The sequence below is a fragment of the Neodiprion fabricii genome, chromosome 5 (assembly GCF_021155785.1).
Source record: "Neodiprion fabricii isolate iyNeoFabr1 chromosome 5, iyNeoFabr1.1, whole genome shotgun sequence".
NCBI classification, from domain to species: domain Eukaryota; kingdom Metazoa; phylum Arthropoda; class Insecta; order Hymenoptera; family Diprionidae; genus Neodiprion; species Neodiprion fabricii.
Genome location: NC_060243.1, coordinates 2,817,082 through 2,840,120, shown reverse-complemented (window position 1 = coordinate 2,840,120; position 23,039 = coordinate 2,817,082). Strand labels below are relative to the sequence as shown.

The window sequence follows — 23,039 nt, the reverse complement described above, 5'->3', positions numbered from 1 at the left end:
TGCTAGGTGTCCGCAGCGACTGACTGGTGGCCGTGAGTCGAAACTTTTAAAAGGGCTGAAAGTCTGATTCAAATTTGATTGAAACGTGAAGTAAATAATTGACGTACTAGAACTTCACTTGACTGTAAAGCGGAGTTTACGAATAATAGTGTTTTCCATACGTGTTGGAGCACATCAATTATTTATTTCACGTTTCGATAAAATTTTAATCAGAGTTTCAGCCCTTTTTAAAGTTTTAGCTCACGGCCACCAGAAGAGCGCTGTGGACACCGAACCTAACGTGACGAATAATAACGATAACGGTACCAACCTATCCGCGGCGCATCATCGGAACTACCTGAAGTGCACCGCGTTTGATGATCCGAGTTTCGCATAGCACTCAAGCTCTATGGTGGAGTAACTTCGTGGTCAACCCGTTAAGAGTTGCAGAAATAAAGATGGCGGCGTCACGGGTGGTTATCGCCTCGTTGAGGAAGTATTCCACTGGACATAATTTTACGGGGGGCTCTGCCGTGACAGGACACGGACGTAAGTTTTGATTCAATTTAACAGTCTGCTTCAAATAGATTCAGAACACGTATTTTTTTTCTTGTGGCTTCGAATCACTTATTCTGGGTTAGAGTAATGTAGTAAGCTACGGCAGCAGCAGCACCAGCAACAGCAGTAGTTGCGAACGATTTGTTATATAACCATTTGTAATTACTGGTTGTTATTTCGTTCAGCGGAGACGGTTAAACTCTGGAAGAATATTTCATACTTCGTCGCCTTCCCCTCGATCATTGTATGCAGCATATACAACTATCTCAAGCACCAGGAGGCTCACAACCAGCCACGTCCAGAATTCGTTCCCTACGAATACCTCTGTATCCGGAACAAGGTTAGCTACAGTCACCAAACGTACATTTCTTGACATGAATTGAATGCATTATGAGATTTTAATGGAAAACTATAAATATTTGATACATGCATTGTTTCATCGATACCTTGACAAAGTATTGGATGAATTCTCACAGCTGTGTCGACTGTCGGCATAAAGACTCATTTCCCATTTCAATTTACAGCCTTTCCCATGGGGTGACGGAAATCATAGTTTCTTCCACAATCCACACAAGAACGCCCTTCCCACAGGGTACGAGGATGAACATTGAAGCAGAGAAAATGAAATTGCTTCAATGAACATAGTTCATAATGTTTAGCTTGTGATGTACTGAACGACACACTGTATAATTATCTCTAGGTATTTTCTGAAGTGAAATAAAACAAAAAAAACAAGTTCAACTTCGATTTCCTGCGTCGTTTGGTTATTAAAATTTCCAGCATACACCATTATCGTTTTCTGTAATTCGTTACACTTCTCGAGATTTTCACCTTCACGTTATTAATCAAATTGTTTGAATAATTAGCAGGAACGTAGTATATCTGGTTAAATTTTACATTAGCATATATGAAACAAGAAATTTTAGAATCCACAGTTTCATATAGCATATTTTCCAACAAACGAATGGTTTCGCGTTTAAACTTTCTCAAAATTAGTGTTTATTAAATTGCAATTGGTGCGATGAAATAATTTATATACAATAATACTAGAACTAGAGTAATATACACGAGTTGAAAATCCTTAAAGTATGCTGTTTAGTATGGCTCACCTTATACAGCATGCAATTATATTACAAAATTCGCAACGATCTACCTTTGAATACAGCAACATTTCATGTTGATCTAATCAATCCTAGTACTCTCATCGTACTAGTTTGTGAATGAAGACGTTAACCACAATTTATTGTTAGTCTGTAACGTTACGTTATTTATCTTGCAACGGGCGAGGTTAAAAAAAAAAGCAAAAACAATTTTTCCGGAATGTCAGTTGATCATCTATACACACGTACTGGCTGCCGGTAATGTAGTACACTGTCGGTACGTTAGTTACGACCTACCGACGTTACAGATTGACCGACTGTTCCAGCGGATGTCTTTTATTCTTCTGAATTTGCCGCATTTTTATAAGAAAAACGACGGCCACATGACATTCTTTATTCGTCATCGACAATCCCCCCTTCAAGCTAATGTCATCGTCAAGCGATAACCGGTAAACGGATCAAGGATCCAAGGTTCTGAGTTGTGCGAACAGGTGCCTTTGTGTGTGTGCCTCCATCCGACGAATGTATGTAGATATGCCTACGCGATTGGTGACCTGTATTGCGCTTGCACATGTATACAGTCGTCGCGAAGGCGGAGTAGAGCGGCGGGGGATCTGCCGGTTTGTTAGAGGCCACGACGCAGTACACTTGTTTCTTTATCCTTCCATCTGAGCGCGACCGAGGCCGAACTGCACGTGTATAGCACCCAAGAACGAGGCATCTTGTCGAGACAGTATACTTATACAGGGGCAAGCTATTACCGTGCCGAAGTTAAACGACCTTTCAGCCAGCACACCGGTGGCCTGTTGTTATTCCGACGCACAAGGCACATGCAATCTTAAAATAAAAGTATATATACGTATCCAAAACAATAATTTTAAGAATACTCTCGAGGCACTTCTATAATGATTATAATAATAATGTAGGATGTGCGAGAGGCCAGGTATACCTGAAGGTGTGAGGTAACGGACCGATGTATGAATACAGGGTTTTGATTTCTTTACGTGAGCACGTATTTATAATTTTATTTTGACTTTTTTTTAGTCTAGATCATCGTTATAGCCTACACTATACTTATTTTTATAATTTTTTTTACCTTTTCATTCGAGATCTAAACTACAGCATTTATTACGCTTCAAGTATATATAAAAAAAATGTTACTTTTAATCTTAACACGCTAACAATAAATGTAATCAATAATGTGTAGTGCGTAAGTGTTGTATCAAGTATATAATGTGAGAAAATGCATGTATTATTATTATTATAAGATAATTAATGAAGTTGTATATTCTTGAATATCCGAGATCGACAACATTGCCAGCAACGAATACGCAGCTAGGTTGTTAAAACGGTTGCCAAAACACCTTGTTTTTTACGGCATGTGTATATATATTTTTTTTCCCCCTTATTCCATTGAAGCACCGTTAACTGCACGACGCGACGACGGATATGCAGCAGCTGCATCTCGCCTGGATGGCTTCACTGTTTTGAGCTGGCAACATGGTAACGCCAGGGCTGTCTGCGGGAAACAAGAATGTACCAGGTAAGAATATCGAATTCTATAAGATTCCGGAAGAATTTTCAAACTAGATGATAAGCCGGCCGCTGCATCGTTTCACGGTCGAACGAACGTTCAACGAATTCAAAATGCAAGCGCCGAGCAAGTTGGCTTCTCGAATGATCGGTACGCGCATATCCTCTGCGTACCGGTTCCGATTATATGAATATGTGTGCGTGCGTGCGTGTGTGCGTGTGTGTGCGCGTGCATATGTAAATGCGCATTGAGTAGTTTCCTCTGTTATTTACGTATCGCCGTAATGCGCGACGCGTTTCAAATGAAAATTCATTATAACATAAAAATTGTTTCAGGTTAAGGAAACTCACCCGTTGACGATTTCGGAGATGGAATTTCAAGATCAGAGAGCGACTAGACCTTGGTAGTCGGAGATGCAGCCTTAACCGGGACCCTCTTGTTGTGTTCGGTGTTGATCAGTTTGGTGAGAATCTTTCTGGAATGGCCGCTCGGATCGAAGTGGTTTGTATGGTCGGCTACTTCTCGTTTACTTCTCTGTTTACCGCTGTGCCCAGTAAATATATGCTTGTCGTGATCGTAGTTGAAGTGTTCGTACTTGTCGAAATGCTGCTCGGACATTGCTCGATTATAAAGTTTTATTTCGGGTTTTAGATGCGAAGTATATCGTGCGTAGTATTGATTTTGCAATTTAATGCAAACAGGAGAAAAATTTATCTTCTTGATATTTTGTTTTATTCGTTGTCGATGCGCTTTTCTATCGCCGCTTCTACCTTCACGGACGATCCGCTCGATACTGCGTCGTTCCCCCGGTTTCCTGTCTTATTATATACACCACCAACACAAACGTGTTTTTTGCCTTTCAGCCGCAACCTCGATCTCCCATTGGACCGCGTCATCGCCTCGCGCATGAACCATTGTCAACATCCACAGCTCTTCGCCCAGAAGCGGTGCTGGGCGTGAGGCGCGCCTTGGCGTATGCGATTTTGCTCGAATCCATTATACATAGGTCCAGTTTTCATGGGAAGCAACAATTATACACCAGCTGTATGCATTTTACGCAAAAGTAATTAATTTATTTTGCACGTGAAATGAAAATCTAAAAATTAGGCTAGCGATGAAGAGGTACTCCACTCTGGGTGGATTAGCGGAGCCATGCTCGCCTAATATTATTGATCTAGGTCAACGGGTAGCGTTAGAATTTTTAAAAATACAAAATTTCGTGAAACCTTCGAGGTCTGGATGTTATAGATTTTAACCATTTGCTCGAGTTGTGTTATTTTTTAATTTTATTGATGCTAATCAGAGCGCATATATTGCTCACGATTATGCCACAATGCGCAAATTGAATGCAGGCAGCTTATTTACCGATCGAATAGAATATCGTTTTTCATCATCGCTATATCTATATTTGACGCAGATTAAGATACGCTAGAATGTCACTGATTTCTCGTAAATTAATTAGCCCGTCGATATCTCAGACGCATATGTATATATGTACATACACAAGTATTCGATTCCTCTCTCCAGCTTGATGATGATAGTATCATCCTGTTTTGGTTGCTGTTGTTCTTGTTCTCAGACTTGAATGTAAACATGTATACATCTAATCAACGTTGGACCCCACTTTTCTTTCAAATCTTTTAATCTCGAATGTACGATATGTTTGTCTTTCAATTGTAAGTTGCTACGGAGTCTAATTTTAGATTAGTTGCATATCTTTATAGATTTAATCCTATGCAAACAATTTCCATAGTTCCATATTGTTTACTTATACTTGATACTGCGAGTATTATTCAATGATATGAAAAATGCAGTGTTGTAATCACTTATTTTTAATTACGGAAAATTACGCTTCTTATTTCTTACGTACCTTTCTTTTGAAAAAAAAAGAAGTCTTGAATTTCCCATCGAACCGTCACACAGGCAATAATAATGTGTCAAAGCAGGCAGATAAAAAATAATGAGTCACGAATCGATTCTACACGTGTATAAAATTCTTGAAAATGAGCAAGGATTCTTTTGCGTCTAATTTTCAACCAGCTGTGTCAATGGTTGAACAGTTGTCTCCTTGACCATATAAATTTGAACTCATTTCATACCTCCGTATGAATAATAAAAAAAAATAATATTTGGCCGCACGTTCTTCGCGTGAGCTTAAAATAGCTTATACTACTAATGGGCAGTTCATTTTTTTCGTGAAAACGGTTACACCTGATATTTGTACAGAAGTTTCGATATCTACGACCCGTCTAGGCATATCTACGCATCGGCTATATTGACAACTATTCCACCACAGTTTCAACGAACACAGGTATAGAATATTTATATCTATGCCACCTAATCGCTAAGCGATAACGTTTCTTACTTAGGTGAACCAATTACAACCCAGAATAATCTTTGTCGTACATTCTGTACATATGTAAATATGAATCGCACATACCTTGTTGCCAAACGTTCTACGACTTCTAAATTCACCTGCAGGTTGATTATACTTGCGTATGAATAACATGCGTAGGTCGAATCAATTGATAGATTGATTGAAAGGTTGAAGATATTGGCAGAGATAGCGTGCAGACGACTCTGACATCGTTTGTGATCCGATTGTGCGAGAAATAAAGAGAGAATGATATTTTTTCAGATGACTGATACGTAAATACAGGTGGGAAAAAAAATTGTCCAAACATGTCTATGTTTGAATACATGACTCAAAACTATTCGACGTTGATACTCACCTAGTTGACAAATAGACGAGTAATATATATTTTAATGCGGCGTATAACGGATACGCTGCAGTATACATACGTCAAGTGCAGCTGCACAATATGAAGTTGATATGAGTTTGATAACTTGCGCATAATGTCGTGAGAGAAATTTGTAAAAAGAAGAAAAAGGCAAATCTTATAATTACTATCTCGATACATTTGCAAGCCATGCAGAATATTGTAATATTGTTACTTGCTGCACTCCTTGGTTGGAGCTTCCACGTGTTTGCGAAATTAAATATATCTGTTTGACGTTGCAATGTTTTTGTATACACGATACGTACATTCGAATGATACAGTATCGTTATACGTCAACACGAATGTAAAATATAAGGTGTAAAGTTCATAGTATCTTTTCACGACTTATTATGCACTTGATTTCGCGTGGCTACGATCGCGTACATAAATTATCCTCTGAGAGATACGAAGAACGAGATTTGCTCAAGAGTTTCTTTCGATGTATATAAAAATATCATTATATTGCAGACCGAGGTTCCGACATAACGTATTCGTTCGTTATTAGAACAAACTAAAACTAAGCAGTATATTCTTTGCATTTCGTAGCAAGCGTCTGATTCTGTTGACACGCTGCAAAATTATTCGGTCTTATTCGTGTTAAGTCTATACAGAAAAAAGGGCGAAAACAGTTGTGGAAATGTAAATTGTGGTTCACCTGAGGTCTACATATATGTATTATAGTTCTGTAAATGGTATGTTTCAGAGAATCGGAATTGGAACTACGTTTCACTTTGCCTGATTTGCACCTTCGTCAATCGATACCATACACCTCGCCACCCTTGCGGTAATCGGCATTAGCGTAGACCGTGCCGTTTACACGTACAATTGCACACACGACACTTCCGCGGTCGCGGTACCTTGATGTCTCGTGTCCCATGGCATGCAGGCCGTCGACCAGAGACTTGGGAACACCGTACTCGTAGGATACCTCCATAGGAATGAGCTGGTGATGGATCCGCGCCGCGTCAACTGCCTCTTTAATCGTCTCTTTGATCCACAGGTGCCTCGCGATCACCTGCACCGTCAAGAACATCTGACTCAACGTTTACATCCCAATGACAACCTCATGCGATACCCTAGAGGAAGTTTCCCGCGTATCTGAATAACAAGTTCGGACTCACGTATGCAACCGCTGTGGTGATTTTTGTCCCGCCTGCAGCTCCCACCACCATTCGAACGTCGCCATGCGCGTCGACGATTATGCTAGGCGACATCGAAGAGAGCGGCCTTTTACCAGGCTCGATTCGGTTGTTGTGGCTAGCCGGAAGCCCGAAGTAGCTTCTTCGCGATGACACACCAAAATCGTCCATGCTGCTGCTTGTCAGGATCCCGGTTCGCTCACTTACGACACCGCTACCAAAACTGGAGGAACGGCAATGACCAGATTAGGTGAACAATGCTGGGGTGTTCGGTGGAAATTCAATTGCTCTACTAAGAGTTGCGTTGGTATAACTAAAGAATTCATTATGAAACTCAAGATGTGTGCATCTGGAAAAATAAACTTTGGCACGCTGTGTCTTTGAAATCATCACCGTAAGAGCGAAGTCATATTGGACTTTTTTCTCCTTCGTTTGATTATCTAGTGGCGGATATTTTTACATTTCTTTTTTTTTAATCCGGCGAAAAGCACGTTTTTTCATAAATTAGTAACGATTATTCTAAGAGCAAAAGCGTATTGGACTATTATAATTAGGGCAATAACTTGCCATCTATCGGAATTCCCTCTGGGAAATATCCTTTTCGTTGGTTTTATAAAAATGTAAAAATAGCCGCCACTAGATGATCGTACGAGGGAGAGAAAAGTCTAATATGACTTCGCTTTTACAGTGATGGTCTCGAAGATACAACGTGCCCAAGTTAATTTTTCCAGATGCAGAAATCTTGAAGCTCAGGAATTGATTTTTGAATTTGCTGTTTATAATGTTTTTCGTCTTCCAGAATTAATCTTGTTCCTTATAATAATTCAGTATAATCACTTACTTACTAAAGGTTGACGCTGCTCGTCACGGACACGGCGTCACCGTCAGGGGCTAATATTGCTACGTGAGCAGTACCATGATCTCCGTTGTTACCCGGCGCGTGTTCCCCATAATGACGAGGATCGTTCGAAGTTCTGTGATCATTTATTCGTCGTCTCACCTCGTCAGCAAAATTTCTGGAGGTCAGATTATGGAGTAGCTGAAAGAGCCAAGCGCTAATATTACGAAGAGTCTGCGTTGGAACCAGGACCATTGGTAACGACTTGATCCTCATATATTTACAGTTGATAAGTCAACGTAGGTGGGGTCTGCAAGTTCGGTACGCAAAGCGTACGCGTACTTGAAAGCCTCGATGATACGGTGATGGGTCGTCAAAGTCGCCTGTGGGGTCGCCATGCTTGAGGGACTGAAATCGTATCCATCGAGGACGTTGAGAATGAAGGCGAGGATCGAACCGCTTCCGGGTGGTCCAATAGTGTAAAGCGTTTCTCCAGTAGAAAGCCTCGTCGTTATCGGTGATATCCATTTGGCCCTGATACGTAAATCCTGAGGATCAGCTGTAAGTTGATCTAAAGGCTATTCGCTAGTAACAAGTCGAATTAAATTGGTTACGTGAAATGCGTAGCCTAGAATCTCACTGCATAATTGCAACAAACCTATACATCGCGAGGTCTTCTTGATCCAAAATGCTCCCCCGTCTCCTGATGTCCTCGATAAAAAGTCTACCCAGACTTCCGTTGTAAAATTCAGTAGCGTTTGTAGCCGCGATTAGTCGCATCGTTTCGCATAACTTAGTCGGGCGAATTATGGTGCCAGGGGGCTGAAAGGCACCTGTGTTTTCGTCCACGAACCATGACCTAGGATCAGTCGCTCAGGTTCAAGAAGTTCCAAGTGAACAAATAATGAGAAGGTGGTTAATTGTTCATCGATACCTCAAACTGGGATCTGTGTAGATGGCCTCGCTGTTCATGCCGAGCGAGTCGTATTGGACTTTGGTCAGATTGTAGCCGGCCTCGCAGATCTTGATACTTGGCTCGAAGAGCTCGGCCCAAGGCAGCCGGCCGAAGCGTTGATGGACGGTCCAGTATCCGGCCAATTCTCCGGGAACGGGTATAGCCAGAGGACCTGGATGTTACGGTGGTGCATCATGGTATCCAGTAAAAAATCCGTAACGAATGCAAGGACATTAAAAATGAAATATTTCCAGGACGCAAGAAAAATTCAAGGATAGTTTCCAGGACAAGCAAAATTCAAGGACATTTCCAGGACCACTGGACACTACGTTCCATAATCGTCACCAAGCATTCGTCAAATAATGCGGAGTAAGCGCGTACCAACTTTGACTTACCAATCTGCGATGCAAGAGCCGGGTGACCATTGTAAGTGTCGGAATCGGCAGCACGAGGTGCGCATTCACGGGCGTCGAGGGTTGCTGCTTGTTGGCTCGACCTTTGATATATTGTCATCAGGAAACCACCACCGAACCCCATGCTCTGCATGTTTATCAGACCGTTGCAGATCATCGCTGCTATTGCTGCGTCCACTGCCGATCCGTTCCGTTTTAGAATCGACCTATAGACAAAGAATTTTGACTAAAAGAATCTGAGAACTTTAGATGTATCCATATGCATGTATAAAATATACATATAAAGTATGGAATTAGATGAAACGGAAATGATATTTGATCCTTGAACATGCTACCTCATCTTTCGTCTTGAGAACAAAATTGCAAATACAAGTATAACGATGATATACTTCTAATGCATTCTTCTAACGAATGCTCACCTGCCTGTTACAGCGCATTGCTGTCCATCGACGCAAACAGCGCCACGTCGAAAAACTCTAAGCTTACTCCACGAAGGAGGCTGTTGATCCAGTGGATCAGGAGGATGGAGTGTCGCGGTCTTTGGTGTCTGGATTAGGTGAGCTACTGAAATGGTACGGGAAAACGTAACTGTTGCGATGGTCCCGATTAGAATGACGGCAATCAAGGTTGTCAAGACGATATGATAGCTCCAGCTACAGTTGACGGATCTGCAATAAAGGCCAATACAGCTGTAGTCATAATAATTCTCTTCGCATTACCTTACTTTCGGCTTTCGGAATTAGCTGTACTCACTTATCTCGGTTTTCATCGTCGGCGTTGACAATCCGAGGAAAGTTTTCTCTGCACGAATGGACTTGGGAAACTAACGGTGACCTTTGTTCGGTTCTCCTCCGAGCGAGTAGGGAACCAGTCCCTGAACTGCCCCAAGATCCCATCCGTTACTACTTTTTTGAGTAACATGTGGATGGAGAGTACGGTAGGGTTGCACCGCACGTTTCCTTCTACAACCCTCCCTTACGCAGGCTTCGACTACGTACCAGCCGATCGATAAGCGGTGGAGCACGATGTTCCCTCCTCTGTCGAGGCTTGCGCCTCGAGAAGTCACGATACCTCGAAATATCGATATAAATGTCCCAGAAGACTTGGATCTTTGGGAATAAAGTGAAAGGAGGACCAATTTTCACCTGAATGTGTAAATTGAACACCATAATGGGTGTGAAAATTATCAGACACTTGAGATAAATGGGGGCATTAAACACTTGGCAAAGTTCACTGCGACATCCCCAAAATGAAATACGTGGCTAGATTCCGTAATGGTGGAATTGTATCGGCTGCGTTCGTTCTGAATTAATTTCCTCGACACCGAATGTGTACGCCTGTTCTATCGCCAAGGTATCGCTCGAATTCGATGTAGCTAATTTCAAAGGCAAAGTGGTGCTTGTTCTCATCCGCGGTACTTTGCCACCATCGACGTACATTCAGCTCCCCCTTTTCTCCATCCTCTTACCTCACTTTTTGCTCGTCACACTTATTGCCAGAGAAAGTTGTCGACAGGAACGTGCAGATGACGGAATATTAGCTTTTCATCCAGGGTGTTGCACGTACCGTCGGCAAAGTTGGGGGATGGAGCTATGCCAAGAATATAAGAATCGAAGTATCTCTTTCACGTTCATTGTTTTGAGGACGTTACTCTTCACCGGCGTCACGGTGGATCGAGTAAGCAATCATCATCAGCCGACAGAGGGACTCGACTCTCGAGTGGCCCTTTCGGACCCGTCAATCGTGTTCACGCGGAATTAGGTACATACATATTCTCTTCACTACAGGCAATCTAAGAGACGGTGACACTCGTTTTCTGCCAATCACACGTCATCAAATGGTTGTATTTATTCAGAATATCATCAGTATTTTTCTCTGTGCGTACATGATATATTTCGTTTTTATCAGTGGGATATATTGTTTTTTTTTTAATTCAACTCCAACTCTCTTTCGTTTCTCCCGGCTATAGGTAGGTAAAATTCGGTGTAGGTATAACGTTGATGAACACCTCATTAATAACATGTGTATTTCTGTTGCACCCTATTGAACTCGCTCCACTGTACGATTTATCGATTAATATATACGAATAGGTACATAATCTCTACATTCGCGATCAGTTATCACCGTTTCTCTAAGAGTATATAGCTGCATTATTATACATATTAGGTATGATATATGTATATACTTACGTTGACATCTATACTCCTCATTTACAGGAATATTTACAATACCCATATCACGTTACCGCTATCATGTATGTTATACATGTACATACATAGGTATAATGTCACTTTTGCCGCAGAGTTTTAACGTGGTTATCAAGGGCCAGCCTTTTTTTTGTGTATCTAGAAAAATATATAATGTATATCTATATTGTGTATATCCCGGTTTTAGGGCACTCGCAGTTATAACGCGGAGAAAAGTCCCCCAGCTCTATAATATGGACAGTCGCAGTTCTCATGTGGTAAACACTTTGGCACGCAAATATAATTGATATTTAGGAGATCATCGGGAATAAAATCGTGCGGACAGTATGAGATCTGCAAATCTATAGTGGTATTCCTGCACCCTTCGGCAATCACGTTAGGTGAAAATACGAAGCATACCTGTATGATATCTGAATTCTAAACGTAATTTCTCTCTATCATCCGTTTACTCAAGAGTATAACTGCACACTGTGGTTTTTGGCGATGCTCAACTATTCCTCTATCCCAACACAACTACGATACGGGTATGAAGGACTTTCCCCCAAGCTATTCTAAGATCGAATGCCAGTTCGGTATTGCGTTATGCGTATAGCATACATGTATAATACTGTTCAAGTAAGATCGTCTCGTTAATTTAAAAGTATAAAAATAGTTTCGCAAATTCGGCCAGTATGTGACGTAGGTAACCGATCGACGGTGATCTTGACTGATTTAACTCGTTTTACATCAGTTACTATGTGTCGATTGTCCAGCCTGTAATAGTTATCCGATGATCCTCTCGGTATTGATCAATTTTCCTTTGTATTTCAAGTCTCTTCAGGGCTCCGTTGGTCCGGTTGATTGCTGGGATCCGAGAGAGGTAGACCTTGGTCCTGATCCCGCAGGAGTGGAACCCCACTTTCGGTCCTCGCCATCGAATCCCCCAGCTGTCTACCCTCCCCGGATATGTTGGCTCGGATGCTTGGTATGCCCAGGGTGTTGCAGGAGGTGGCTGTCCGCAGAGCAGCAGGTCGCTGCTGTTCGTCCGAAGGAAGAAGAACCTCGCTCAGACACCGATGGGCGAGTAACATGGGAAAATGCGTCGTCGCCGTGGACATCGAGGGACGCCTGGAACCGGTTACGCTCGGTACCCGTGCCTGAATTTCCTGTAGTACATAGATGATGATGAAAGGAACAAGACGTGTGCGTACAGGACAACTTGCCAAGAATCTACCTGATGCAGCTCCGACTCGGTAGCCTTCTTCCGAAAGTAGTTTCGCACCGAGTGCCTTAGGGCTCTCGATTTCAACCCGTAGAGGAGACCATTCACCGGGGCTGAACAGGCTAGCAGGGTTGCGGCAAAGGTTTCGACTTCGGCTGGCGGCTCTGGGAGTGACTGCTGACCAATGCAAACCTTCCAAGCGATCAGCACGCAGTAGGGCAAATACATCGTGTACAATGAGCCAAGCAGCTGGACCACCTGCGAAACGCGGAAGAAAAAAAGGCTGATAGGGACCATTAGCTAACGGTTTTTTTTTTATTTGCAACTTTTTGCATCCCACCTCTAGTGATAACGGTTGGTAACGTTTGCTTGTTTTGCCCACTACTGTTATTTGAACGTTACCTAACGCATTTTGAAAAGTTTATTGGCAAATCGATTCATTACCTGGAAATTGTAGAAATGCCATTTATAGTCGCATATAATATTTTCGAATATATATTTTAATGGGGAAATTGAAGCTTTAGTTTCTCAACAAAATATAGTATTTTATAGCTATACATTAATGTTAGCTAACGCTTGCCTGAAATGCCTACTAACGTAGAGTAACGTTTGATGACGTTTCGCTGAATGGCCTGAACCCTGTTTTAGCGTTAGCTAATACTCGAATGGTACCATAGGTAGAATTATGCGATGACGAGTTGAAGAGCCCCATCTCCATTTTGCAAGGTTCAGAAGTTGGTGGTTCCTTTCGTCTTGCCTCACGTCTAAGTACGACAGAAAAACAACTAACTAACCGTGCATGTCGCTGGACTTCGCAATCGGGGTGGTCCTCCGGCGTTGCCCTGCATCCATGTTGCAGGCATCAGAGAGAAAGGGTTTCGTTGGTGAGTTATCGTCACCTGGGCACTGAGGGTGACCTGGTATATGGCGCTGGCAATGCGATGACGGTGATACCGGGCAATCCTGAGAACGCGAAGGTTGCAGGCTGTCACGAGGGCGGCTGGAAGGGCCAAACCAAGAGAAGTGTACGTGACGGCGTACCACGTGGCTTCCATCCCCCAGCCGACCGCTCCCAAGTCCGGAACACACCAACCGAGACCCGGATCATACCTTATAAACCATTATATGGAAAGACAATCGAATCATTGAAATTGGACGTAAATTAAGGGACTTTCGTAATGGCGGACCTGTACGGTGGCGCGAGGCCACAGAGGGGTGGAAGGCAGAGGAGAAGGATTCCGGACCAGGCGGTAACCAAGGCGAAAGCAACCCTCTTCGTAGATACCAAACCCGCGTAGTGAAGGGGAGCGGCTATCGCGCAATACCTGAAACGAAGTTCAATAATACTGAATCAGATGATCGTGTTTCAAAGCAATTAAGGAGGCAGAACATCAAAGGGGGATTAAGGGCGCGTGGATGGTCTGTACGTAATATACCTGTCACAGTTCAGACCAGTTACAGTCCACAAGGCGACGGGGTGGAGGAGAGCGAGTACGAATCCATGGAGGACGCAGGGGACTCCGTTCGTCGATGATGCGATGAGAATGACGAGACAGAGGATGATCTCGACAGCACCGAGGTGGACCAGAAGCACAGTCGTCGCGGGCGTCGCGGCGCTTGCCGGGGTTCGAGTCTGCCTCAATTATACAGAATTAGCGGATTTTCAAGCATATATCGAAAAGTACAGACAATTACTTCACATTCCTTTATATCTCATATTCCTTGCAACTTTGTACCTGCCGAGTCAGGATCACGATGATGACAATGTACGCGTTCAGCATCAGGCCGATCGCCGATATTACGCCGAGCTGCCATCCGCCCATTCCGCAACTCCCAAAAATCAACCACCCTCTGCGGGATCGACCTTAACGCGCGGCACCTGCAACCATATTTATTCGACTCCTAATACGGGTGTTGGTTCTTTTCAGTCGAGTATCCCATTTCGACCTCTTCCCCGAAATCCAAGGTTCTGATTTCCTACTAATGAACCAGACTTCGTACGTATCGATCCAGTCCGTAGGGTTCTATCAATTAGTATTCCTCTTATCGCGCATTCGGCTTCTGGGTATAATAGCTTCGGTTTATTTATAAATGTAATGCAGGTTGTTTAAATTCTACCGAGACGATGTACGTATAAATATGTATCTACGCATCGATAGGTACAGGCGTATATGTATATAGCATCCTACGTGGAGTGAGTTAGCGCAATACTGACATAACTTTTAACTTCGTTACTCGAGCCTCGCTGGTTCCATTAGGCACATCGCAGGTCGAGGAGCAGCCTATCTGTGCGCAGTGTGGTTAAGGTACGAAATACACATATAACACGTGTATAACGTATGGATGCGTTACTTATTGTTCAAATATCCTGCAGCATGTAATATACCTCGTATCTATAACTACGTAAGCAACTTTTACTCCGTTCCCTATAAAGCATACAATATGAACCCAGCTATTATCGGCCTATAACTTGCACAGACACGGAGAATCTCTTCTGCCTGCATGATGCTGCCTTGAACTCGGCTGCAGGTATTTCACTTTCCTCGGCGATAAACGAGATTCCACCCCGGGTCAGGAAACCACTTCGAAACTCCTCGCGGATGATGAATTATTGGGAAAAGTGTTTTCTGCTGCTAAACCCTCGCGCAATACTGCAAATTGACTCGAATCGACTACTGGGTACCTAATGGAAGGAAATTATCGGTGTAGTAGCGGTCGATTGGAATTACTCGTTCGTTGTTCCAGCTGCGTCATATTTTAATGCAGGCTTTTCGCGAAATAAGTTCGCAGAAGGTAATGGCACGTAAGAATTTGCGGCAAAAAGTGAGAATGGAAAAAGAAACTGGGTGGGCGGTGATTGAAATTTTAACATCTTAGTTACTCGTCATCGTTGACCGATGAAACCCAGTTCATACTTTTCCTCGCAAGTTCTACTTGTGTCACACCTTGTAGTATAACAAACTGGTTATCGGTTTTCCTTTTTGTATTCTAGACGCGACCGTTTACAGGAATACGATTAGCTAAGTTCTGCAAGCGTAATGTTGTTTGATGTAGTTCTCTACACGGAGAGAAAAATCTGAGAAAAATTACCCTGCTGTTACTATAATCGTGATGTAAAAGACACCTAATGCAGTTTTTACCGTGCTGCATCAGAAAAATGCGTTCTCACATTTTAAATTTTGTGCTGCCGAAATACATAGTTTCTAAGCAAGGTAGTAATTTTTTTCATAAAAACCCATAACTTTTGTAACATGCGTCAATAAAAACTGCGTTAGGTGTCTTTTACATCACGGTTAGTAACAGCAGGGTAATTTTTCTCAGATTTTTCTCTCCGTGTAGCTCCTCCGTAACCGTCCAGACATATATTAAAAAGCAATAAAAGTTACCGCGTCATGCAGTTCGGTAGTATAATACAGGTACACACCAGTATACATACTGTATACCAGATAAATGTCGATCACCGAAATGTTTTATTTTTGTCTTGTCATTCTATGTCATCTATACACCGTTGTAATCTTCAAATCTCTTAGATATACCAGATCATACATATCGCCCAAGGTATACACCGTTTACATGGCAGGGGTCTTCGGGAATATTAGGACTTCGTTGAAAAAGAAAAATAAAAACTGGTAAGATAAGAGTCTTGGTAGAATTATGCGTTCTCCTTCTATGTACGACCAGTGATTCTCTCTTATACGAAATGAAATACGCGGATCATAGTACGAGTATACTCCATTTACTTTTGGGTCCCGATGCGCAAGGATCTGTATTTAATTATTCCACGGCAACAAGCAATATAGAATACAACGACCGCGGAGAGTCTTATTAGTGACTTTCAGAAAAAACCAATTTCTTCTGCTCGAGTAGGCACATGTACCCGGAGGCGAATACTGCACGTGGCTCTATAAGTCTATAATAACGATACAAAAGACTTGTATGATATTATGTTCTTCTTTCTTTTTTCAGAGCTCGGTTCGCCCGGTTTCTTTGCCCCCGTAACGTCTTCCCCCCGCTGATCGTAATTTGCCAATAACGATATCACGACTCAAGGGATGTGGTGGGTAGGTAATACGAGGTACGTAAGGAGGATCCAGGGATAGCTGTGAGGTGCACACGCGGTCGACTGTGTGATATATTGATTCGCGGTACCGAATTGGACGAATCGACCCTGTCTTCTTCACCAGCCATACCAATACCCTACTTTTATCACCGTATACATACGGATGAATGTATTTACGTATGTATAAACTCCCCCCCCCCCCCCGACAATTCTACCTGTACAATATGTGTATTATCCCTGTCGACACAGTCCTATACTAGCTTGCTTATTTATTCACCGGCTATTGCTCCTATCATTCATTTACTTATACCCTTGTCCGATAAATAACAGTATTTAATGCGGTACCTAAGCATAGGAATCGCTGTCTGATGACAAAAACAGTGAACAGCAAAAAGATGAAAGGATTTTGCTGGCCGTCGTTCATTTTCCTGGGGTTTACCACCGAACGCGATAAATTTGGCACTGAAACCTCGATGTCTGCAGTTATACAATAAAATATTTTCGGACGTGTAAACCGTGCATGTGAGTATCTTCATATCAGACATTCTAGAAAATTTGTGGTTTGGAATAATCATTTTCGTGTAATCGCAGTAGTTTCGAAAAGTACGTTTTCACGATCAAATCATGCCTGCGTACTTCTGTTCACGTTACGATGGGATATTAAGCTTCGACTCTTTGGCTAATCACTTCCGTCGAGCTTTATCATCAGGATTTCGTGGCTGTGGCCTTGGATAATTGAAACCTGCACACGTAGGGGAATTGCTTTGTTAATGTGCGCCTGGGTCTATATTCGGATAACAAACGTATAAACGTATATATTTGGAACCCTGAAATATCGCGGATTAGTGAATAATTGATCTGCCGAGCTGGACGGGTCAGGGCTCGTATTCCTCTGCGTGGTATACATATCTCCCTGTCTAAAATAGCTAGTTAATGATAGCAGGTGAATTAATTAGCGAACTAAGGATACGATATTACTAATGGTAAATTACATATTGCAGAATTGAGTGTAAAACGACGAGAAGAACGAAGATATTCTACGCAATTTGCAGCCGGGTACCCTGTGAATCCGATCGCTCTGGAACTGGAATAAAAAGCACCCGAGTTTGTCTGACGCCCGATCGTCTGGCCAAGTCGCCCGGCTTCTCCCTTGCACATGCACCCTGGATAAGTTATATATCGCACTGCATTCAGAGCATTGCGATATCCCAGCAATAATCTTACGTGCACATGCGGTAATGTCTCGTGTTTAAATGTCCGTATGTGTTCGATAACATTTGGCTACCGCATTTGTTGTTGGTCGATGGGTATACCTATACGTCAACTTTCGCCTAACAGAATTTGGAGGCAATGCTCCCTGAATTCACTATATATATATATATATATATATATATTTAGGAAGGGAGAAGCTCACGTGCCTGTGATTGAGCACCAAAATTGTTGCGTGATTTATAAGGAATTTCCTTGGGTTCGACTTCCCAGGGGATGCTCATTCAAAAAGGGGCACCTGAGAGTGATGATCCCGTATAGGCCGATTTCCGTAGAAACAGTTATTACTTCACATATCTTAGTAACTTCTTGAAAATTTATTACAGGTATTTTCTAACTTGGGAATTCCACTAAAAAATGATTAACAAAACAGGCGACTTCAAACATCGCTGGTCTACTTCTGGTGTACGATTATTTTTAGCGCTTTAATTATTGACAATAATTGCATACGATTCAGTTTTGAGCAATAGAGCTTGACAATTGAGAATTTCGCTACGGTCGTAGTAACGAAATTCAATGAGATACTTTGAATATGCAAAGTTCAGTCAAGCATCAGAATGATTGATATGAGAGCTCTAAATAAGTCTATAATGCCAATTCAAAGTTATATGTTATTGAATTCGGTTCGAAGATTGTCTTATAATTTCATCGCAATCTGACCGTATCAAAAATTTTATCATAATTCAGTTATTAAACGATATACCTTATATTAAGCTGATATCTCATATAAAAAATCACACAGTGAAATATATAATAAATTACCTAATAAAGGTGAAGCTGATTTATTTCATAACTGCGTACGATTTATCACATGATTTGTTTTATGATTTTTCAAAAAATTAAAAATTTCATCATCCATTGAAGTGAACAGAAATAACAGTTGACAGTGAAGAGAAATAACACGTCGTAATTGATTCGAATTCGGACTTTGCCTCAAATCAAATGCGCGGAGGAAAAGCAGAATGTTGGGAACAAGAAATTAACAACCCAGTAGCGTCACGTACATAGTTTATACCAATTGTTAAAAATTCACGCTTTGTTTCTTGTCGTGCGTACGGTGGCTTCTTTGACGGTATACGAATAGAAGAACCGTGCAAGCCTGAGAATAGGTCGACTCGAGACACCCGGTATATGTCGAAGTGAGATATAAATTAATAAGAAGGCCTGGGGTCAGGCACTCGCTAACGTTTCAAGCAACCGCGGCAGTGTGCGTATGCGCTGTTGATCGACAATCCAAATAATAATGTCAGCAAAACCTTAGCGAATTCCCAAGGTATCGGATATAAATTTCTCATCATTTGGCAAATGTTGCCCGTATTATATCTAAATCAAATCTTTCTTCTCATAAATATATTCAGCATATAGACGACAGAAAACTTTCCGCATCGATTGAAGTTTGGCAAACATTTTCAATTTTTAGTTAACTTTGGATCAAAACATTTGTTTTCTCATACAGCGCGAAGAGTCAACATGACATGATAAAAAGTATTCCTGCGATTCTTATTCAAATGTATCGATTTGAATCAGATCATTAAAAATATAGTGATTCTGTCTAAAAATATCATCCGCTAAGTTTCTGGCTTTTCTGTTTCAATTCCAAGTCTATGTATATTGGAAAAGGAAGATAAAAGAAATCATGAAAATTACATCACTATAACAGTAAAATATATATAATAAGCATGCATACATACGAATCGGAACGTATAATATTATATCCTTTTCTTTGCACGTATTTTTAGCTCCTCTTTACCAAAACTATATGCAAACAGTATTTTACAATTTGAATTATTAACTTATACCGAGGTGATCACTCAACGAGACGTGGGAAATTATTATCGATAAAACTTGTAGGCGAATCGAGTTAAAGGATATGAGATTTGATGTTTGGTAAAATAGGCAGAAAGATCGCCTACCCGAGAAACGGACGCCGCGTAGCCCCGTTTCACCCTCGGCCTCGTGGAGTCGGCAGGGGCGAACCACGTTATACCACCGCCACCAGTTCTCACACAGAACAAGGGTAGGAATATACGGTAGGTACACGTGCTGCCGCCGAAGACGCGCGCATCCTTGGCTTGATAACTCGGCGATAGAAGAGGGTGCCGAGTATTTGATGTAGAAATGCGGAGTAGATTTCTTGTGCCTTTACTCAATGCGTGGCTCGACTTGTTCCCACGATAATATACGTTGGATAGAACAAGATTCTGATTTGTACAATATTGGTGTAGGGTCAATTCCTCAGGTTCACAGGCGTTGTCGAAACCTCTTGGGCGAACACAGCGCAGACTGCATGCATGGCGAATAGCGCGAAAAGCGGTATTCCTGTTAGTTGGACACGTTCGGAGTGTCTTTCTTTAATATCAAGTTTATGTCGTTTGACGGTGCCAAAAATATTGATTTCGGACTTACGACCGTATCGATATCCGGGTTTAAACTTATTTCGTATTCGCTTAGAATCATACCCAAGCCTATCAGCGATTGCAATTGTCCAATCCTCTGACCTTGAAAATACAAAAACGAAGAAACTGTTATACCAAATCATTATAGAGGCGAAATTAAAAACATTCTATTAATACCAGCTGCAATAAATCCTGGACGTTTATATTTCAATATCCCAGTACGATCGATCCGTAAACCTATTTAAATGATAAATACTTACCGACACAGTATCTGGGTCCTTCTCCGAAGGGCATATACGTCATGGGTACAAGGGACTTTTTGCGCTCATCACTGAACCTGTCCGGGTCGAATTTCCAAGGTTCTGGATGATATTTAGGGTTGTAATGCAATCCGAGAAGCGGAACGTAGACCGGGGTTCCCTTTTCGATAACGAGGTCGCTGCCAGGAATCTGTGAAAGCAAACTTGGAATAACTCTTTGCGATCAGGGGACATACTTACAGTTTTTAAACTATGCTTACGTGTTACCGAAGAATTCGACAATCCCATTACCTTATAGTCTCTCTCTGCAACTCTGTCTATGATTGGAGCTGGTGGGTACATCCGTAATGTTTCCGATATCACCTGGTTGAGGTATTTCATCTCTTGGAAAGCCTCCTGTGTAACACCGTGCTTCTTCAACTGGTACCGGACATCTTGACGAGCTCGTTTTTGTATTTCTGGGTTTTTTGCCAACTCGAAAAGAGTGAACGACATCGTCAGTGAGCTAGTTTCGTGGCCAGCAACGAAGAAGATTGCCGATTGTGCGAAGAGGTGATCCCCGCTAAATTCTGTAAAAACTTACTTTGTTAATACACTAATTGCAATGCTTTTACATAGCAATATTGTGTTTTTTTAATGTGAACTAGCTTATACGATAACTCACCAAAATCGGACACCTGCTCGGCATTTTTCAATTGTATAAGAGAATCGATGAGGTCTCCTCGATGCTTGCCCGATTCTTCTCGTGCATGTACAGAGGCCCAGAAAATATCTCTGAAAAATTTTTCAGATTCGCCCAGCATCGACGTTCTCAACATATCAGACAGCTCGGAAAAGAAAAACATTACGAATAACGAGAGCGTGCGACGTAGAGTTATGTCAAATAACTTGCGACCTGTGTAAAGAAATTCATTTGGTCATTGAAGACTTTCATTGTTATAGTAAAGTTCTTGAAAGTATAAATTAGGCGTTTCTGAAACATTAACATGTCCGACTTACCCCGAGTTCGAAATTCTGGTTCAGGATGCAGAAACGAGTTTGTCTGAATTCCGAAAGCTAGCGAAGAAATTATATCAGTTGTGTATTTCGAACTTGTATCTCTCATTTTCATAGCTTTCCTCAAATGACTATCAGCAGGATGTGAATCGATGTATTTCAGCATTTCTCGAGCAGTTTCAATCATCAGAGGTACCATTTTTTTCAATTTCACAGACGTTAATATCGGCGTTATCTTAGACCTCACGTATTTCCACTTCGGATTATTCATGGAAAATAAGTTCTGAGAACCAGGGATATCTCTTTTGGCATGTTTAGCAAAATGACGATTAGGAAATGCCTCGAAGTCTTTGATCAAGATGGTTCTTATTAGATCAGGATCTTTCACAATCAAGCACGGTCTGTGGAAAATGTGAAACCCAACAAAGGGTGTATCCTCTCCGGCCTGCTCCTGTATTTTGGCCATGATCTGAGGTGGTGACGTTTTGAAGAATACCGCATCTTTGAAATTTCCAAAAATCAAATGTGTCGGAGGCGAAGGAACTCCGCGTCTCTTCCAGTAATTCAGCTTGTATTTTGCATACGCGTAAAATATACCGACCACAATAAGAACAACGCTAAGGCTGTTGCTGAGCCAAGATAGAATTGCCGCCGTCATGACTTGATAAAGACTGAAATCACATTTAACAAATCGTGAATATGAGGAGGTCACAGGGTTGTCAATAATACAGATTATTTCTAGTAACCAAGGAGTAGGAATTACTTGCATTTTCCTTATGTCATGCAAACAAAACTCATAATTCTATTTTATGACTAGTCATTCTTGACTTACACATTCATGCTGCGTAAAGAACATCAATTATTACGTAAAACATTTCTAGAGCGTTCCGCTAATTGTGTATCACTATCGCTAATGATATTTCGTAAGTCTTTTTCGAAATTACACACTTCTAAGCGCAAGAGGCAACTTTTGGCAATGAAGGAGTTACTAAAATATTGTATAATAAATTAATTGTGCATTAGAGCTAGCAAATACTTACCGTATTTCAAAAAGCTCTATCCTGCGATGCATATTTTCCACGTGAACACATCGCTTAGCAAGTTTTATAATAAGAGCTGCACAAGCTAAACTCTAGACTCTTTAGCCTGATCTTTGCCTTGACTGCAGCAGACTTTGCCCTTGCAATAGAGGCCAGATTCGGATTATTTGTTTAATCAGTGTGACGATGGTGCCTTATCCCAGACTTAAAGTTAATTAGTGGAGGTTTTTTGGAGTTGTAGATAGTTTGCACCTTATCACAATCCACACCTTATCAACACCACAAATCTTTCTATATTGCATTTGAAGCGATTT

At 41.7% G+C, this 23,039-nt stretch overlaps 5 protein-coding genes and 1 long non-coding RNA gene across 15 annotated transcripts; 2 read left to right on the top strand and 4 right to left on the bottom strand.

Annotated features, from left to right (window-relative positions):
• The first annotated feature begins 381 nt into the window (after positions 1-381).
• LOC124183409 (cytochrome c oxidase subunit 6A2, mitochondrial-like) lies at positions 382-1,284 on the top strand. Its single transcript, XM_046571866.1, has 3 exons — positions 382-528; positions 723-877; positions 1,062-1,284. Exons 1-3 carry the CDS (start codon positions 438-440, stop codon positions 1,146-1,148), a joined length of 333 nt encoding a protein of 110 aa, XP_046427822.1. The 5' UTR covers positions 382-437; the 3' UTR covers positions 1,149-1,284.
• A 1,397-nt stretch (positions 1,285-2,681) lies between these two features.
• LOC124183410 (nuclear protein 1) lies at positions 2,682-3,838 on the bottom strand. The gene is made up of 2 exons (XM_046571867.1): positions 3,522-3,838; positions 2,682-3,156 (listed from the first exon to the last, which is right to left on the bottom strand). The coding sequence occupies exon 1, from the start codon at positions 3,787-3,789 to the stop codon at positions 3,565-3,567; it is 225 nt and encodes a 74-aa protein (XP_046427823.1). The 5' UTR covers positions 3,790-3,838; the 3' UTR covers positions 2,682-3,156; positions 3,522-3,564.
• On the bottom strand, positions 3,788-11,691 carry LOC124183396 (glutathione hydrolase 1 proenzyme-like). Of its 6 annotated transcripts, XM_046571836.1 has the most exons (13): positions 11,486-11,691; positions 10,050-11,112; positions 9,716-9,964; positions 9,279-9,502; positions 8,863-9,055; positions 8,587-8,787; positions 8,213-8,462; positions 7,936-8,129; positions 7,073-7,313; positions 5,904-6,984; positions 5,612-5,751; positions 4,674-4,751; positions 3,788-4,213 (listed from the first exon to the last, which is right to left on the bottom strand). In XM_046571836.1, exons 2-10 carry the CDS (start codon positions 10,190-10,192, stop codon positions 6,703-6,705), a joined length of 1,977 nt encoding a protein of 658 aa, XP_046427792.1. In that variant the 5' UTR covers positions 10,193-11,112; positions 11,486-11,691; the 3' UTR covers positions 3,788-4,213; positions 4,674-4,751; positions 5,612-5,751; positions 5,904-6,702. The 6 variants fall into 6 exon arrangements, with proteins under 6 accessions (XP_046427792.1, XP_046427791.1, XP_046427790.1 ...); XM_046571835.1 differs by having other exon boundaries at positions 4,674-5,751; XM_046571834.1 differs by having other exon boundaries at positions 3,788-4,751.
• LOC124183411 lies at positions 4,117-18,846 on the top strand. 5 transcript variants are annotated; one of them, XR_006870970.1, is made up of 10 exons: positions 5,376-5,482; positions 6,655-7,397; positions 7,941-8,112; positions 8,215-8,489; positions 8,884-9,067; positions 9,138-9,252; positions 9,729-9,852; positions 16,671-16,941; positions 17,115-17,286; positions 17,356-18,846. It is a non-coding gene; the product is annotated as an uncharacterized LOC124183411 (long non-coding RNA). The 5 variants fall into 5 exon arrangements; XR_006870971.1 differs by lacking the exons at positions 9,729-9,852; positions 16,671-16,941; positions 17,115-17,286; positions 17,356-18,846 and having other exon boundaries at positions 6,655-6,870; positions 6,952-7,397; positions 9,138-9,283; XR_006870972.1 differs by lacking the exons at positions 5,376-5,482; positions 9,729-9,852; positions 16,671-16,941; positions 17,115-17,286; positions 17,356-18,846 and adding an exon at positions 4,117-4,234 and having other exon boundaries at positions 9,138-9,283.
• Positions 11,156-15,015, bottom strand: LOC124183401 (G-protein coupled receptor 161-like). Its single transcript, XM_046571850.1, has 6 exons — positions 14,441-15,015; positions 14,141-14,337; positions 13,892-14,029; positions 13,499-13,814; positions 12,717-12,962; positions 11,156-12,648 (listed from the first exon to the last, which is right to left on the bottom strand). Exons 1-6 carry the CDS (start codon positions 14,525-14,527, stop codon positions 12,310-12,312), a joined length of 1,323 nt encoding a protein of 440 aa, XP_046427806.1. The 5' UTR covers positions 14,528-15,015; the 3' UTR covers positions 11,156-12,309.
• A 178-nt stretch (positions 18,847-19,024) lies between the features above and the next one.
• Positions 19,025-22,827, bottom strand: LOC124183399 (cytochrome P450 6k1-like). The gene is made up of 6 exons (XM_046571847.1): positions 22,726-22,827; positions 21,689-22,356; positions 21,354-21,584; positions 20,981-21,258; positions 20,690-20,879; positions 19,025-20,531 (listed from the first exon to the last, which is right to left on the bottom strand). Exons 1-6 carry the CDS (start codon positions 22,755-22,757, stop codon positions 20,356-20,358), a joined length of 1,575 nt encoding a protein of 524 aa, XP_046427803.1. The 5' UTR covers positions 22,758-22,827; the 3' UTR covers positions 19,025-20,355.
• Between the last annotated feature and the right edge of the window lie 212 nt (positions 22,828-23,039).